Below are 16,541 nucleotides of genomic sequence, written 5' to 3' on the forward strand. Positions count from 1 at the left end.
GGAGCAGCACAAAGGGAAAGCTTTGCGGAGGAGAGCTGCTTTGGCTCTTATAGGCAAGCATCCCAGTTCCATCGTTCATGCAGCACAAAAAGGAAAGCTTGCAGAGGAGTGTTGTTTTGGCTCTGCCCTATATGCAAGCATTTTCTAACACGCCGGATTGTTCTTTTCAGTTTATTCATTGGATTATTACCGTGAATTATTTGATGTGTAGTTCGGAAAAAAAATTTAAAAAGAAAATATTTCTATATTGTTTAGACCCCTTATTCTATGCTATTTATTAAGTTTATTTTTTAAAAAATGATTTACCCTTCAAAAAATAAACAATCTACGACAATAATATGGTGAACGATGCATTTCAAAGTGTACTTATTCCATCCTTAAAAAAACCAACTTCTAAAGATGAATATGGGCAATCACTTGTTTAAATTCATTCTAAAATTTATTTTTTATAAGACGGAAGATATACCTAAGAAAGAATGAAAGCAGTAAATGCAATTGACATCCAAATTCCAACCTGTGACTATTACACCGTCCATAACGAGGAAAGATATCCCATGATGCTTGACTATAAATGTTTACAGCCAACAGGAAATTAAACTGACGTCCTCAATATCTGTGGCGCTATATGGTTTATCTTAACAAAGCCAGCAGGAAATACCTAACATCCAAACGTGCTGTAATAGGAAACGGATGATAAAAAAGAAATATATCTCTTAATCTCCGAATAGTTTTTTTTTTAAAAAAATATATATCTCCCAATAGTTTAAAAGTTGATGGTTTATCGCAACCTGGTTCACAATTTCGATATGGGATCAAAACCTCTCACAAGCAGTTTCATTGGATTTTACAGAACCCGTCGATAAACTGACAAAAACCAATGAAATCTAGATAAATCTTGTTAAAAATTTTAAATAATTTTTGAACTTAACCGAAAAATCGAGCGGTTTGTGCTTTAGACCCCGTCCGAAAAGTCCGGTTTCCACAGGAACTGTAAACCGTGATCGCAACCGGGAGCCAAACGTGCTGTAATAGGAATCTGGGCCATTCGATTCAACAGGAGATAGACAGAAAATCCAAACGGCGCAGCACCTGACCTGGCTAGACGCAGCTGGCAGATCGTATCTCGTCGACCTCCATCCAAACGGCCTCTCCATATAATCCCGCACACACCACCACGTGTGTCCTCTCGTAGCAAAACCCTGAGACGACGAGGGACTAGCTAGAAGAGATCGATCATGGCGTCGGCCGCCGCCAACAACAGTAGCTCGGCCGCCTACGATGCGGCGGAGACAGGCGGCCTCCTCCGCCGCCGCAACACCACCGCCGCCGCCCGCGGCAATGCGGGGGAGGAGGAGGAGGAGGCGGAGGCGGTGGCGCCGTCCGTGGAGCAGGCGTTCGCGGACAAGCCCGTGCCGTCGTGGAGGGAGCAGCTGACGGTGCGCGCCTTCGTGGTCGGGTTCCTCCTCTCCATCATGTTCAACATCATCGTCATGAAGCTGTCCCTCACCACCGGCGTCATCCCCTCGCTCAACGTCTCCGCCAGCCTCCTCGGCTTCTTCCTCGTCCGCCTCTGGACGGCGGCCATCGAGAGGGTGGGCTTCCTCAAGCAGCCCTTCACCCGCCAGGAGAACACCGTCATCCAGACCTGCGTCGTCTCCGCCTACGGCGTCGCCTTCAGCGGTAAAAGATCGAACTCAATCTCTTATTCCTGCTCCACTTCCGTTGCACCGGACCAAGTGGTTTTTGTGCATTCGGTTGTTTGGGAAGATCTTGGCTTTTCACTTTTCAGGGATCTATTTTGGGACATTCTTTTATATAGAAAAATAGATCTGCTAAAGAAAGATATTAGCAATATGTGCTTGTGTTCAGGTCTCTGTGATGATAGATCAAGAGTTATAGCTTAGATTATTTTTCTGAAGGAACAGCGGAGGGTCGCCGATCGATTTTATTAGATCTTTAGACGCAACTCAGGGTACTGCGCAGCATGGAGAACAGACGAGTCCCGAATAGATTAAGATTTTCCACTGAATTGAAGGACTGTCTATGCAAATTTTGGTTATTCCTTTCAGGCTTTTACTGAATGTTTGATACTAAAAATCAATAGAATTGTCTAGCAGTTTTCTTGATTTATAATCTGTTCCAATTGTTCAGGTGGGTTTGGCAGTTACTTGTTTGGTATGAGCGAGACCATAGCTAAGCAAGCAACAGAGGCTAATGATCCGATGAATATCAAGAATCCTCACCTTGGATGGATCATCGGGTTCATGTTCCTCGTCAGTTTTGTTGGGCTATTTGCACTGGTGCCCATGCGAAAGGTATCTATTTCACTTCCTTTCTCTACTCCCATTGTTAACACACAGCATGTCAAAATCTACTTGCTACTCAACTGTAACTCTCTTATCAGGTGATGATTGTGGACTATAAACTGACCTACCCAAGTGGCACTGCAACTGCTTACCTTATTAACGGATTCCACACACCTGAGGGTGCTGATCTTGCAAAGTAAGCAATAAGTCTACCTTTGTTGTTTGTAACAGATTAACAGGTAGAACAAGCAGTACACTGATACGATACAATCGTTGACTGTTTCAGGAAACAAGTCCGGACATTAGGCAAGTACTTTTCGATTAGCTTCCTCTGGGCTTTCTTCCAGTGGTTCTACACTGCTGGGGACAACTGCGGGTTTAGCTCCTTCCCGACATTTGGCCTTGAGGCTTTTAAGAACAGGTTGATATGACTACATCTCTTTCAGCATCAGCAGCTGTGTCGATATACACTTGAAATTACTGATATTCAACTGTTCACATCTTCCAGGTTCTATTTTGATTTCTCACCTACCTATGTTGGTGTTGGAATGATCTGCCCCTATATCGTGAATGTGTCTCTTCTCATTGGTGGCATCATCTCATGGGGCATAATGTGGCCACTCATAAGCAAGAAGAAAGGAAGTTGGTACCCCGAGACACTTCCAGAAAGTAGTCTACTTGGACTGCAGGCTTACAAGGTTAGTGTAGGATCCTTTTTTTTTTTCTTTTGTAAACATTCTAGCTGTCCAGACTCCAGAAACTGACATGCTAAGAATGATGCAGGTGTTCATAACCATAGCAGTAATTCTTGGGGATGGCCTTTACAACTTTGTGAAGGTCTTCGGCTACACAATCAAAGGCTTCATAGTTATGTATAAGAACAAAAACTCAAACACGCTTCCTATCTCCGACAATGGCACTCCTGCCAACGCCACTGAAGAGGAGTCATTTGATGACAAGCGTCGCAATGAACTATTCCTGAAGGATCAAATTCCCAAGACAGTTGCGATTGGGGGCTATGTTGTTCTTGCAGTTATAACGAGTGGTTGCCTCCCTCTCATTATCCCACAGCTCAAGTGGTACTATATATTGATTGCATATATATTTGCACCTATAATGGCCTTCTGCAATGCCTATGGAAGTGGCCTGACAGATTGGTCCCTCGCCACCACCTACGGTAAGCTTGCAATATTTGTGTTTGGTGCGTGGGCAGGCGCTTCGCATGGTGGTGTGCTTGTAGGACTGGCTGCCTGTGGTGTCATGATGAACATTGTGGGAACAGCTTCTGATCTTATGCAAGACTTCAAGACTGGATATATGACTTTAGCCTCGCCAAGATCCATGTTTGTCAGCCAGGTGATAGGTACTGCCATGGGGTGTGTTATTGCACCCTGCGTCTTCTGGCTGTTCTACAAATCCTTTAATATCGGTGCAAGTGATGGTGCTTACCCAGCACCTTACACCATTATGTACCGTAACATGGCGATTCTGGGTGTCAATGGATTATCCTCATTGCCAAAGTACTGCCTTACACTATGCTACATAGCCTTTGTTGCTGCCTTCATCATCAATCTGATAAAAGACCTGGTACCAGAGAGAGTGGCAAAGTACATCCCGATCCCCATGGCAGCAGCAATTCCTTTCTATCTTGGACCATACTTCGCCATTGATATGTTCATGGGCAGCGTAATTCTCTATTTCTGGGAATGGAGGAACAAAGATGAAGCGCAGTCGTTCGGTCCAGCAGTTGCGTCGGGCTTGATGTGCGGTGATGGGCTATGGGCCCTACCTCAGGCTGTTCTTTCTCTTGTCAACGTGAATCCTCCGCTTTGCATGAAGTTCTTATCAAGGGCTGCCAATGCCAAAGTGGATACATTCCTCGGTAACTAATGAGTAGTCATAGCTGGTCTAAAAGTGTAGAATTCTCTCTTTGAAGTTTATAAGTGGCTGTGTAAAGATTTAGGAATCATTTGGAACATTTCTCTATTTATTATTACTACTATATGATTTATGGGTAGTCAAGCACATGACAGAACTTGTCTGGTACTCTGGTGCTTTTTGTCTCCCTCGGTAAAGAACTTGCTTAAAACAAGCATTGTTTAACTATAGTAATTGATTTATCACTGCATATTTCACTCTACCATGAAAACGGGTAGTAGAAGTCTAAACACATTCTGACCTTGAAGAACTGTTTATTCTTGGGTAACAAACGGGAGAGATACCTCATTGTAGAACCGTCTGGCTTATGATAATAGAAAAACGGAGAGTCTCCCTCCTAAAAAATCAAACACAACTGTAACTCTTACGATCTAAGTATCAATCCTATTTTTGTCAGGTTGCAAACTTGCTCTTACTGTATGATCTTATCTAGTCAAGGTTTTTGCAAATTTGCTCTTTAAGTCTTATGATCTTATCTAGTCAGATCAGATTGCAAATTTGCTCTTATGATACATCTTGCCTATCTTATCTAGTCAAGCTGCAATTTCGCTCTTACTATCTTTAACTGGTCAGGTTGCAAATTTGCTCTTACGATCTTATCTAGTCAGATTGCAGATTTGCTCTTACGATCCTCCTATCTGGTCTTTGACGGCTCAGAGTATCTTTCAACTCCATTTGGGCTAGGGCATTTGCACGCAAGCAATAGAAAAAATGCAGGGAATAATAATGTGCGTAGTCTATTTTTAGAGGGAGTCAAAACGTACTTGCCTCCGCAGCTCCGCTCCAGCGTGCTTCCACCTTCCACCGGAGTTCCGGATCTCCGGCCCTTCCGCTGGGGATTTCCTCCATCCGCCGCCACTGCTTCAATCTGCCCGAGAGCGCGCAGCCAGCTTGGATGCGATGCGAGGAGAAGCGAGTGGGAGAGGGAAATGGGCGCTGATCGGCGGAGGATCGCTGGCTGGAGCTTGGGCGGGGGACGGGGGATGGTTGCATCGCCCATCAGCGCGCCGGCGCCGGCGCGTCGCCCCGGTGGGCGGTGGCCTGCCTGTGAGCTGTGACTGGTGAGGAGCAGCTGAGATGGGCCGGGTTGATTGGGCCTTCCTGACGACGGAAACGTAGGTGGTCTGGTCGGCCCAAATTTGGTTGATTGGGATAAATGGCAGAAACTCTGATTCATTTTTCCCCAAAAAATTTACAGTGTGCTAACTGGCTAATCGTGTCCAGTGATGTTTATTGTCATCTATACGTATACATGGCACAGTTCTATACACAGGATTCAGATGATCAGATCGAAGAGCTAGCGGGTTGCGATGCAGCTTGTTTCTCTGCTACACCCTCCGTTCCTTGTTCGGATATAAGATATATAGCCAGAAACACTTGTATTTTGGTAGAGCAATCCGCTGCGTCTTGGGTTCCAGCGTCATTTGACTCATTTTGTACTAGCATGTGTTCATTCTGTTGAATGAATGTGCGTCGTGGTTCAGTTAGCCGCCTTATCCAGAGTTTTCTTCAGGTCCAGAAGTTTCGACCACCGTTGGCTGTAACGCTTCTTCTGGTTACCACCATCTGTGGATTCAGAGATGAGAAAGCGTTTCAATGATCTCTGTCTGCATCACTAACTGGAAATAAATTGAAGCTAGTTCAGGTAAGTGCATACATTGCCATACGACAGTAGATTTTTCGCATGCCTCTGAGCATGAACTCTGCATGACGTCCATAAATTAATTTAATCAGTAAGAGGTGCCCGTGAAGAAAAGGGGTCAATACGACTTGCTGTCAGGGAAAACCTTGGCAGATGCCGTTAGCCGTATCGTCTCTTGGATCACGGAGTCAAGATCAACCTCTACACCTGGTCTCACGTAGATAACCTGCTCAAAAGTAGAGGATGTAGTTGCCACATTTTAAGGTTGAGTGACAATAATTGGGTTTTTCAACTTTATGTTGCTGTTCGCTGAAAGTATGAAACTGACAGACGTACAGATGGATCGCTGTCTCCAATATCAGGCATCTCACTCTGTTCTTTCCTGGTTGAGGACAGCACCGTGAGGTTGAACTGCTCATCAATCTGCAATAACAAAAGCACACTACCATTCAATGCTTTCTATAAGTGCAACAGTGTCCCAAACAACGTTTCTTGCTTGTCAGAACTTGCATACTAGTAGAAGGTTTGAAGCGAGAGAATTGCACCTTTGCGCAGTACGGCGAGGAGCAGGAATCGCATATTTTGCTGAAGGACGTGACCACTCGGCCTTTGATTGACATTCCAAACTGAGTATGCTGGAAGCAGATCTCACACACCAATTACCAGTCAGGCCCTGTATTCTGATCCGTTTACCTACTTAAATCTCACTAGCTCGCGGCTTGCTCGATCAACCTACCTGCTGAACTAGGAGGTGCACCAGGACGTCGGCGTCGTCGTTCTGGCCGTCTTCGATGAGGTCGTCTAGGTGCAGCTGCCGCAGCGTCAGGTCGAAGTCGCTGCTCCACTGATCCCCTCCGCCGCACGACGTCCCGACGGACACGAGGCTCTGCCGCGACCCCGGCCCCCTCCTGCGGCTCCTCCTGAGGTTCTGAAACCAAGCAGCGAGCCAGCACATCAGACGAATGATCGAGCTACTCTCTACCTCTAACTCCTTGAGCACTGAAAACTCAGGAGGAGTTCCAGTCTAGAACAAGATGCGCACGTACGTAGAGTCTGCACCTGCGTCTGCGCGATCTCCGGTTGCTTCGGTGACGGCTCCGCGGCAGGCTCGTCCGGGCGCCCGGCTGCAGGCGGCTGCGAGTGGGCGGCGGCGAAGCCTCTGCACCTGGCGCCAGCGGAGTGAGTCCTGCAGCTCGGGAGCTGCGGCGTGATCGGCGGGTTCGGCGGCAGCTGCAGCCTCAACGCGGGGCTGCAGGCTCTCGCCATGATCGATTTTCTCTCGCGCTCCTGGAAGCTGAGATGCTCCAGCAACTGTGTCTACTGTGTTACCTTATCAGCTTATCGTTTCCTCCACCGTGGCGCCCCTGAGACGTGTGGCGCTGGACCGCTTTGTGCGTGCCGGATTCGTGTACAGGAACCACGCCGTGTTCTCTTCGATGCGAATATGCTTGAGCCAGTCTTTAAGCTCGATGCAATGGCCGATGGGCCCATCCATAGCCAGACCGGGCTTCCAAAAAACTAGAAGATGGGCTGGGCCTGAAGACGAGTTCGCGATTTGACCCTTCCAACTCCGATCTTCTCTCTTACTGTATTTTTCATTTTACAGTTTTTTGTCGTCTTTTTTTTGTTTTTTTCTTCAGTTTTGTCTAAAGTCTGAGCACAACTTGTCAACTCTCATCTTGATCCTGAGCATCCACGAAGACATGTCGCTCGAACGGGAGGACACCCTTGCCTAGTTGCCTGCAAAATGCAAATGAACACATGGAAAACGCACCACACCGGGGGACATCGGCTGCGGTGGTCACCATCCATCCCCTGCTCGCTCTGCAGTCTGCACTACCATCGCTACTTTTCCTGCTACTTGTACGTTGGTGCTCCTTGATCAGATCCTTTCCTTTTTCACATTTCGGCCTTCAGATGACTACCCTTCGGGTTTTTTTTTCTCTCACAAGCTCACAGCATTTCGACGTGTCGACAATTGATTGGCGAACTCTAATCCGAACCTAACCATTGAATTAACTTCGATCCTTCAATAAGAGCGCGCATTCTTTGATACAGTACCACTAGATTACTAAGGTACGCATTTCAACAGGCACTTAACCGGTGACGAGAAAGATACTAACAATGTACAATTGTACATCTAATAATGTACATGCACCTGCGGGCCTGCCCAAGCATATATAATACCGATCCTACAATATGTTGTAAATCTGCGTCAACAACGGGTGGTCTCTCTTGATTTCGTTGACGAAAGACCTGAGGTTCCCCTGCGCCAAGCACCTGGCCTCGGCCGTCACGGCTCTCTGCCTCAGCGCGTCCATCTTCTCCTGCAGGCGCGTCCCTTCCGCGCCTCCCATGATCCTCTCGATGCAGTCACGTACGACGTCGCGGCGCACGCTGCCGAGCTTGAGCCCGACCTCCCAGACCCTGGTGATGTACGCGCAATTGATGAACTGGTCGCCGGAGACAGGGCAGCACAGCATGCGGACGCCGTGCTGGATGGCCTCCACGGTGGAGTTCCAGCCGCAGTGCGTGAGGTAGCACCCGACGGCCGCGTGCCCGAGCACGTCGTCCTGCGGCGCCCAGTCCACCAGCTTGCCGCGGCCGGCGACGCTCCCTGCGTAGCCGGCGGGGAGGCCGGCGCGCCACGACGGGTCGTCCTTGATCGCCCACAGGAAGGGGCGGCCGGTGGCCTCGAGCCCGAGCGCGAGCTCGCGGATCTTGTCGTGGCCGATCGGCCCCACCCAGCTGCCGAAGGAGACGTACACCACCGACGCCGCGGGCTGCGCGTCCAGCCAGCGGATGCACGTCGAGTCCGCCTGCCACATGCTGGGGTTCTTGCTGCACGGCTGCGGGTGGTTGTTAATATTCGTTGCCGCGACGCCGCCGTCGTCGCCGGCGCCTTTCGCGCGCTCTACGTTGCATCCGGCGAGCACAAGCAGCGGCCCGACGGGAAGAACGCGAGGGCAGGCGGCCTGCCGCTGCGGCCCGTCGTCGTCCTCGGCGGCGGCAGTGCCGGTGACGGCCTCGCCGGGGAAGGAGTTGACGAGGACAGAGCGGAAGCCCCTGGCGCGGCGCAGCGTCTGGAGCCAGAAGGCGAACCTCGATCGCTGGGTAGCCGAGTCGCCCACGAGCCATGGGAGCTCCTTGGTGCTCAGCTCGAGCTGCGCCGGGAGGATGCCAAGGCCTCGAACCACCTGCTCCTCCTCCCGACCATCCTTGTCGTCGAGCTGATTCGACGAGACAGCGGGAGTACCTTCACGTCAGAAATCAAACATCCCCGTCCCGTTCAGTGAATTGAAGCAGCTACACGTGCATATAAACAGTTGCGCACACACGACAAACAAAATGATGTCCTAGGCTTAGCTCTGATCGATCTCCAGTGGTCTCGTGAAGCGCCGTAACTCGTGTCGGCACTCGGCAATGCAGTCACGATCACTCGATCGATCGGGCCATGCATCGAATCGTATAGACGCTTGACGCATATGCAAAAGGCTATGTGCAACTTTCAGCCACATTATACCATGCAGCTGAGGCATGCATCCGATCAACGTGGTGATCGATCGACCGGTCGGGCTGCCAAAACTGCCGTCACCTCACACGCCTAGTCGCGTACGATAGTACTGGCTAAGTCATTTACTCTCTCAATTTCTAAATATTTGACTTCGTTCACTATTTTAAATATGTTTGACCGTTCGTCTTATTAAAAAAATTAAGTAATTATTAATTCTTTTCCTATCATTTGATTTATTGTTAAATATACTTATATGTATACATATAGTTTTACATATTTCACAAAAAATTTTGAATAAGACGAACGGTTAAATATGTGCTAAAAAGTTAACGGTGTCAAATATTTAGAAACGGTGGGAGTATTCATCTTCGTCCTCTTCAACGTGCCAAAGCGCATGCGTGTGTATCCTGTGCTGCACGATGCTAGTACATTTTACTAGCTAGCAAATACCATTTGTCGGATAATATTATATTGTAGAGCTCCTTATATGGAAAAAAGTTGTGGTTGACAAGGCCAATTTTTGGTGTTCATTTGCACGAACAACTCGTGCAACAAAGGAAAGGTAATACATATATCTATCGGCTTTAGCCTTTAGAAAAACCTCGCGCGTGGCACCAACACATATAATAAGTGCTCTAGATAAGTCAGGCGAGAAGATTTTCTCAAGTTCTACATGCCTGCAATACGTACGCACGACCGCGGCCCGATCGATATCTACACGCATGACTACAAGTCACTGAACTAGTTGGGTGATGGTGTTCATGGACGGTACGTCTGGCCCAACACAACCTTAGTTTGGCCCGCAAATGTGGATTTAGCATGGAAAGTCAAGTAATGATAAATATTTTTGGGCTTTCTAAAAATATGATATCACATTTTTCACTTAATTTCAGTTATTGTTTTCATATGTAATTGCTCTCTTATATGTATGTAATTAAGTATGCTTCTATCTCTTCTATCCCCTCTTCCAAGTAAATAATAAATTACTTTTAATCATAATTCTCTTATACATTGCGTATTACTACACTATCCTATAATATATTGGATCAAGATATTCAAACTGTGTCTCAATATAGAGAGTCTATAATACTACTTGTCACATCCATTACCTCACGTTCAAATTTCTCTCTATTTTACCCCCAATCATCTCTCCACCACTAGCTATATCATATTTATAGAGGAGCATCATTGTCTTTTTTTTCTTCCTCCTTAATCTCTTCGAAAGAAACTAGGATCCCTTATATTTGAGGTATATATAGTAGAAAAAAAACTTAATGTCAATAATAAAACTTACAATATACTCCATCCGCTTCACATTTAAGTCGTTTTGACTTTGGTCAAAGTCAAATTGTTTCAAGTTTGACCAAATTTGTAGAAAAAAATAGTAACATTTTTAACCCAAGATAAATATATTATAAAAATATATTCAATTATCGATTTAGTAAAACTAATTTGGTGTTGTAAATATTACTATATTGCCTATAAATTTAGTCAAATTTGAAGTAGTTTGACTTTGACCAAATCCAAAACGACTTATAATCTAGAACGGAGGAAGTAATTATAGTGTAAGTTTTAAAATTTACAGTGTAGTAGTTACAACATGGGTGTAGGTTATTTACAATGTAAAAAATGACGATCCGACTATTTTTGGTAAAAGAAAATGCAGCGTCATAGCTACTCCTAATATTTCTTATCAAGGAGTACCATCAAATTAACAGTTAAGTCATTTTGAACGTATAAAAACAAGGAAAATCCAGCGTGTTGTTTGTTCTGGTGTTCTTTTTTCAGTTTTCTTGTGTTGTTTTCTGTGCTTCCCTTGTTCTTTGGGACTGGTGTCAATACTCTCTCCTTTGTCAATCAAATGGAGAGTTTTTTTTTTAAAAAAAAAAGAGAAGGAAAATCGAGGTCTTCTAGACTCTGGCCCATATTTTTCTCAGGGCTGATAGTACTCCTAATATTCTTTTTTATGTGCAGATGAACCAAGTCTTAATCATTTGTTATTATTATCCCCTTTGGATGTTGGAAGTACTGCATTATGGAAGGAAGAGAGAACCAATCACATGTGATGTGGTCTGCCGAAAGAGAGAAGTCAACTCTTGTGAGATCTCGCCTAGTTCAAAATTGAGCTAAAAATACCCCACAGTTATTTCTTCTATCCTAGAAAATTTTAAATTATAACTATGAATCTAAACATATGCTTGTGCAGATTCAAGCACATGTCCATATTCTTAACAAGATTTAATTGTTTTTTTAAAGAGGGTTTACTCCTTTTGTTAAAAAAAATAGTATGAGATATGCCTCATGTCTAAATTCTCATAGTATTATAGTATGCGTCAGATCCTGTATGTTTTTTTTTTAACAAAAGGGAGTGGAGTACTATTATGCTTCAAAAACAGTGAAATGGAATGTGGAGCCAGCCATGCCAGGCCACAGGCCAGATGGATCAGATCGATCCAGAGCACTTGGCTGGAAAACGAAATCATGCGGGTCCCACCGGCTGTTCGAACGTGCAATTGAAGGTAACATATTGCAAAATCGACCCAATCATGTTTGGGCATAACTATCAAAAACGTACTAGCTACTTGATCCATATGGGAGCCTTAATTACTTGCAAGGATTTATTAAGCGTGGACAATCGTATTGCCACAAGCAAACTACATGTAGCACGCTATTGAGTGATTAATTTAAGTCGATATTATTCACCAACTGACATAGAACATTAATTTTGCAATATGCAACTTGATCGAACGTACCAATCATGCGCCTCAAAGACTAAAAAGCCCTCACATGGTGTATGGGGTATGGCAAAATGGATGTTCATGATCAAGTTGTGTACCACGCAATTTGAACTGCTATTTTGATGGCGTGGATTGAACTGACATGCATATGCAGTGTCTTATCGCGCCTAATCCCTGTGTCCTAAGAAAAACCCAAAAAATAGATATAGACTGTATTTTTAGTTATGAAGATTTTTTTTCTAACACGGAGGGAATAGTTACTCTCAAAAGAGCATGAACAGAAGGACATCATAGGAAAAAAATTTCTAAGGATTTCAATAATCCACAAAATCCTTCGAAATTCATTGAATCCAAAGGAGCCCCTAATTTTCCATGTTAGATACCGTCTAGAATCAAGTATGTACAAGCTGAGCCTCACATATGCTTTGGGCGTGTTCTAAAGTGATTTTTGAAACGAATGATCAGCTGCACATAAAACGAGAAATTGATGTGATTAGCATATGATTAATTGAGTATCAATAATTAATAACTTGAAAAATAGATTTATTTAATTTTTAAAATCAGCTTTTATATATAAAGTTTTCACATGAAACACGCTACTATTTAACAGTTTGAAAAGCATAGTCAAGCTAAAACGGAGTTTAGAACCCACACTAAGAGTAAATTACATATTATGTCATCTTTTATTACTAAAAATTTATTTTGGACCACGCTTCATCCATTTTTTTTCACTTTGGATTAGTTAAATTGGTCTTTATACTTTGGACTACTCTAAGTTATCCGCAATCAGCCTCGCCTCTTGCAAAGGGTGGCCTACACGTTAGTGGGGAAGATTGCCAACAAATGTAAAATCACCTAGCTCAAAGTGTAAAGATTGAGTAAACAATGATCAAAAGTGAAATTTTGGTAATAAAAGTTGACCCAAACTGTATATAATTCTCCTAGCTTAAATGAACTCTTTTACTCCAATTGATGTTTATTTTTTCTGGTTAAATTTTGATTATTAATATATTTTAAATATTTTGTCCCAACACATAAAAATGATATGTATAGATTTATTTTAAAAAGTACTCTCATAATCATGTAAACTTATTAGATTTATAAACCTTATTCCAGTAAAAAAACCATTGTCAAAGTGATATATCTAGGATCGTAAAAAAGAGTTAAACATAAGTAGTATATTTTATCAAAGGAAGTAGCTGTTCTTTTTGCTGATGGCGACTATTTTAGCTTTCTCGATATGTTAGATCACATCAGTATAGCTGGAGATAGAGATTCTAACACTCCATTCGTTTTTTATTATAAGTCATGTTAACTTTTTTTTAAGTCAAACTTCTTAAAAATTTAATCAAGTTTAAAAAAAATATAGCAATACTTATATAGCATCAAATTAGTTTCATTACACCCAACATCGAATATATTTTGATAGTTTATTTGTTTTGTGTTAAAAATATTGCTATACTTTTTATAAATTTAGTAAAAAATATAATTTAGAAAAAGTTAAAATGACTTATAATATGAAACGATAAAATACTATATTAAAAAACTACTTTGCGGCCGGCAGTGTTTCTCCTAGCTTCTCTACTTCTTCACCTGTATAAAATACATGAGCTAGTAATAAATAATCAATGAACTTAAGCTTAAATAATTAAAACATCGATCGCCGCCTATGATTCGGGATCGCGATCCAAATGAAAAGAATCTCAAACATCATCGTACTATCCATCAGCCAGCTTCCTTAGCTATAGCTTAATTTGCTGCCGGCTTTGCCCGTGTTTACCGCGAAAACTGCAGAAAACGCATGCGATGAGCACGCCGGCCACGCGCCAGCATCGGCGGCGCATGACATGCATGCAAGCAAAGAGACGAGGAATTAAGAGGAGCTTAATTAAGCTTTTCGTTTCGAGAGTCAACTCGGCTCTAACGTGATACGACGTGCGGCCGCCGGCCTGGCCGTGGCCGGTGCAGTAATCAGTAAGGAAAACAAGTAGTAGAGTATTTAAAACTGTAATAACGCGCGTGCGTGGTGTGCATAGTGTCGATATCGATCGTACCGGACTCTGAGATGACGCCCTTGCGGAGGAGCTCCGGGATGGCGGCGACGGCGCGGTAGCTGGCGAGCATGGCCGGCCAGAACCCGGCCGCCGGCACGCCGCACCGCTCCGCCACGGGGACGGCCCACGAGGCCAGCACGTCGACGACGAGGCACGCGACGCGGCCCCGGCCCGCCGTCGACAGCAGCATCCGCTCCAGCTGCTCGGGCATGTGGTGCTCCATGGCGTGCACGATGGCGCCGAAGCCCGGCTGGTCGTCGGCGTGCCGGCCGCCACCGCTTTCGCCGGCCGGGAGGTGGGGGATGCCGCTCGGAATGGAGGCGAGCTCCACGCCGCCGCCGACGGCCTGATTATCCCTCGCGCGGCCGCCGGCGGCGGCGGCGCCGGCGATGCGGCGGTGGATGAAGTCCGGCACGGCGACCGTGGCCGCGACGCCGTGCGCGGCGAGGGCGCGCGCCAGGTTAAGCATGGGCGTGACGTGACCCTGCGCGGGGAACGGCACGAGAAGCACCGCCGGCTGCTGCTGGATAACCTCGGCTCCCATGCTGCTGACGTCTCGATCGTTTTGCGGCTGCAAATCAAACGCTACTCTGCTCCTTTGTAAGAGTTATTCTCCGTGGTTTAATTTGGGCGTATCAGGCGATCGAGCTGAGCCGACGAAGGCGTACTCATATGTGCGGATTTTATAGCTGTTGCGGTTGGGTCAGCTTCGCTGCTGTGCTGCCACTTCCACGCTGGCTTTGTCACTTTTCCTTCTATTTGTTTTGGTTGCACGTTTTCTTTTCCCCTTCCATATCGAGGGAGGGGTTCACGCTTCGCCACTTGGGGAACAGGTTCGTTGTCACGCATCGAGTGCGTGCACTGTGTGTCAATTCGGTTCATGTACGTAGTACACTGTACACCCCGTGTGGCAGCCAGGTTTGTTTCCAAGTTTTGTCGAACTTGGAGTAAAAAAACGACATGGTAAAGGAGTAAAGGCGCCTTTCGAGCTTTCATGTAGTACTGGTCGCTTTTTCGATCTTAGTGGAATTTGTTCCGCATGTGACTCATGTGCAGGAATTCAAGTCGATCGACTTGTGCAATGTTGGTGTGAATTTTTCTACTGAGCAAAATGTATTCCTCTGTTATATATGTTATCAGTGTAGTCTTCAAATTGAACAAGAAAGGTGAGAGAAAAAAAACTTGATTAGATTATGGTTCGAACCATAATGATTGAAAAATTGTAATGTCTCAGCAAAGGCTTGTAGAATTTATAGAAGAGTTGTTACTATGTAGCTTGTCAATCATGTAGCCATTTTGGATGTTGTGGGGTATGTTCGGTTCATGTCAAGAATGGATGGATGGGACATAGCCATTCACATTGTCAAGGATGTGGCTATCCAGTTTTCCATTTGGTTGTTTTTTTTTTTTAAGAAAAGGTAAGAGGTGAATATTGCAAATCATTTTTTATTTGGTGCCATGGATGAGGTGTAATGATCCCCTTTTTATGAGATGGTGAGAATACCTCTATAAGTGTTAAGCAAATCATTTCATTTTCTATCGCGTGTAGTGGCAAGTAATCGCTTTCTTAAATAACACATCAAAGTAATTAACTGAGCAGTTGAAAACAGGATGGACTGGAATGTCTTGGTTAAGGCCAAACTAAATTTTGCAACAATAATACTAGTATTCTATTTTAAAGATATAGTTCAGAAGAAGTAAAATGTGAAGTAAACATTGCACAAGTTATTTTAAGACATTTCAAATGGTGCAAATGTAATGCTACCTTTTTTTTTTTGAAAGGAACCAGCACAAGGATGTGCTTATTCATTGAATATAGCAGGAGAAAAATACAACCCATAGGGGTAAAGAAAAAGCAAAAAACAAGGAAAGCTGTACACTATACAAATTGCGGGATGATCTCTCCAAGACGCTTGGCGCCTGCCAAGGCCCACATGCCAGCCTCTTCTTTTATCTTTGAAAGGAGATATGAGGTTGCGGCTTCCTTATGATCAAATATCCTCCTATTTCGCTCCTTCCAGACTTCCAATACGATGAGTAGAATCAGGGTGCGGAGTCCCTTCTTGGGGACGCCAGACACAGAGGCCAGCATTTCCCACCAATCTTTGACCGATTGCGCCACCCCCAGCGTCGGGGTTCTAGCTGGTGGAACCCTACCCATGTCACAACGAGGTTCCAAATGCGTCTCGTATACTTGCACTCGGCGACGAGGTGCAAAGCCGTTTCATCTTCTCTTCTGCAGAGAGGGCACCTGCCATTATTTTGCCAACCCCTGGTCGCAAGCCGGTCAGAGGTCCAAACCCTATTCTGTATGATAAGCCAAGCGTGGAGTTTGCATTTTCCGGGCGC

The 16,541-nt window shown here is 45.0% G+C and overlaps 3 protein-coding genes across 3 annotated transcripts; 1 reads left to right on the plus strand and 2 right to left on the minus strand.

The window, feature by feature from the left end:
• The first annotated feature begins 159 nt into the window (after window positions 1–159).
• On the plus strand, window positions 160–4,310 carry LOC4336445 (probable metal-nicotianamine transporter YSL11). Its single transcript, NM_001419678.1, has 6 exons — window positions 160–1,680; window positions 2,152–2,315; window positions 2,405–2,502; window positions 2,593–2,727; window positions 2,815–3,004; window positions 3,090–4,310. Exons 1-6 carry the CDS (start codon window positions 1,236–1,238, stop codon window positions 4,194–4,196), a joined length of 2,139 nt encoding a protein of 712 aa, NP_001406607.1. The 5' UTR covers window positions 160–1,235; the 3' UTR covers window positions 4,197–4,310.
• Window positions 4,311–5,391: 1,081 nt separating this feature from the next.
• On the minus strand, window positions 5,392–7,321 carry LOC4336446 (large ribosomal RNA subunit accumulation protein YCED homolog 2, chloroplastic). The gene is made up of 7 exons (XM_015780296.3): window positions 6,946–7,321; window positions 6,623–6,814; window positions 6,432–6,521; window positions 6,223–6,309; window positions 6,032–6,112; window positions 5,902–5,947; window positions 5,392–5,810 (listed from the first exon to the last, which is right to left on the minus strand). Exons 1-7 carry the CDS (start codon window positions 7,150–7,152, stop codon window positions 5,725–5,727), a joined length of 789 nt encoding a protein of 262 aa, XP_015635782.1. The 5' UTR covers window positions 7,153–7,321; the 3' UTR covers window positions 5,392–5,724.
• A 558-nt stretch (window positions 7,322–7,879) lies between these two features.
• LOC4336447 (UDP-glycosyltransferase 82A1) lies at window positions 7,880–14,861 on the minus strand. The gene is made up of 2 exons (XM_015780295.3): window positions 14,193–14,861; window positions 7,880–9,142 (listed from the first exon to the last, which is right to left on the minus strand). Exons 1-2 carry the CDS (start codon window positions 14,734–14,736, stop codon window positions 8,079–8,081), a joined length of 1,608 nt encoding a protein of 535 aa, XP_015635781.1. The 5' UTR covers window positions 14,737–14,861; the 3' UTR covers window positions 7,880–8,078.
• Window positions 14,862–16,541: the final 1,680 nt, after the last annotated feature.

The sequence above is a fragment of the Oryza sativa genome, chromosome 4 (assembly GCF_034140825.1).
Source record: "Oryza sativa Japonica Group chromosome 4, ASM3414082v1".
NCBI classification, from domain to species: Eukaryota; Viridiplantae; Streptophyta; class Magnoliopsida; order Poales; family Poaceae; genus Oryza; species Oryza sativa.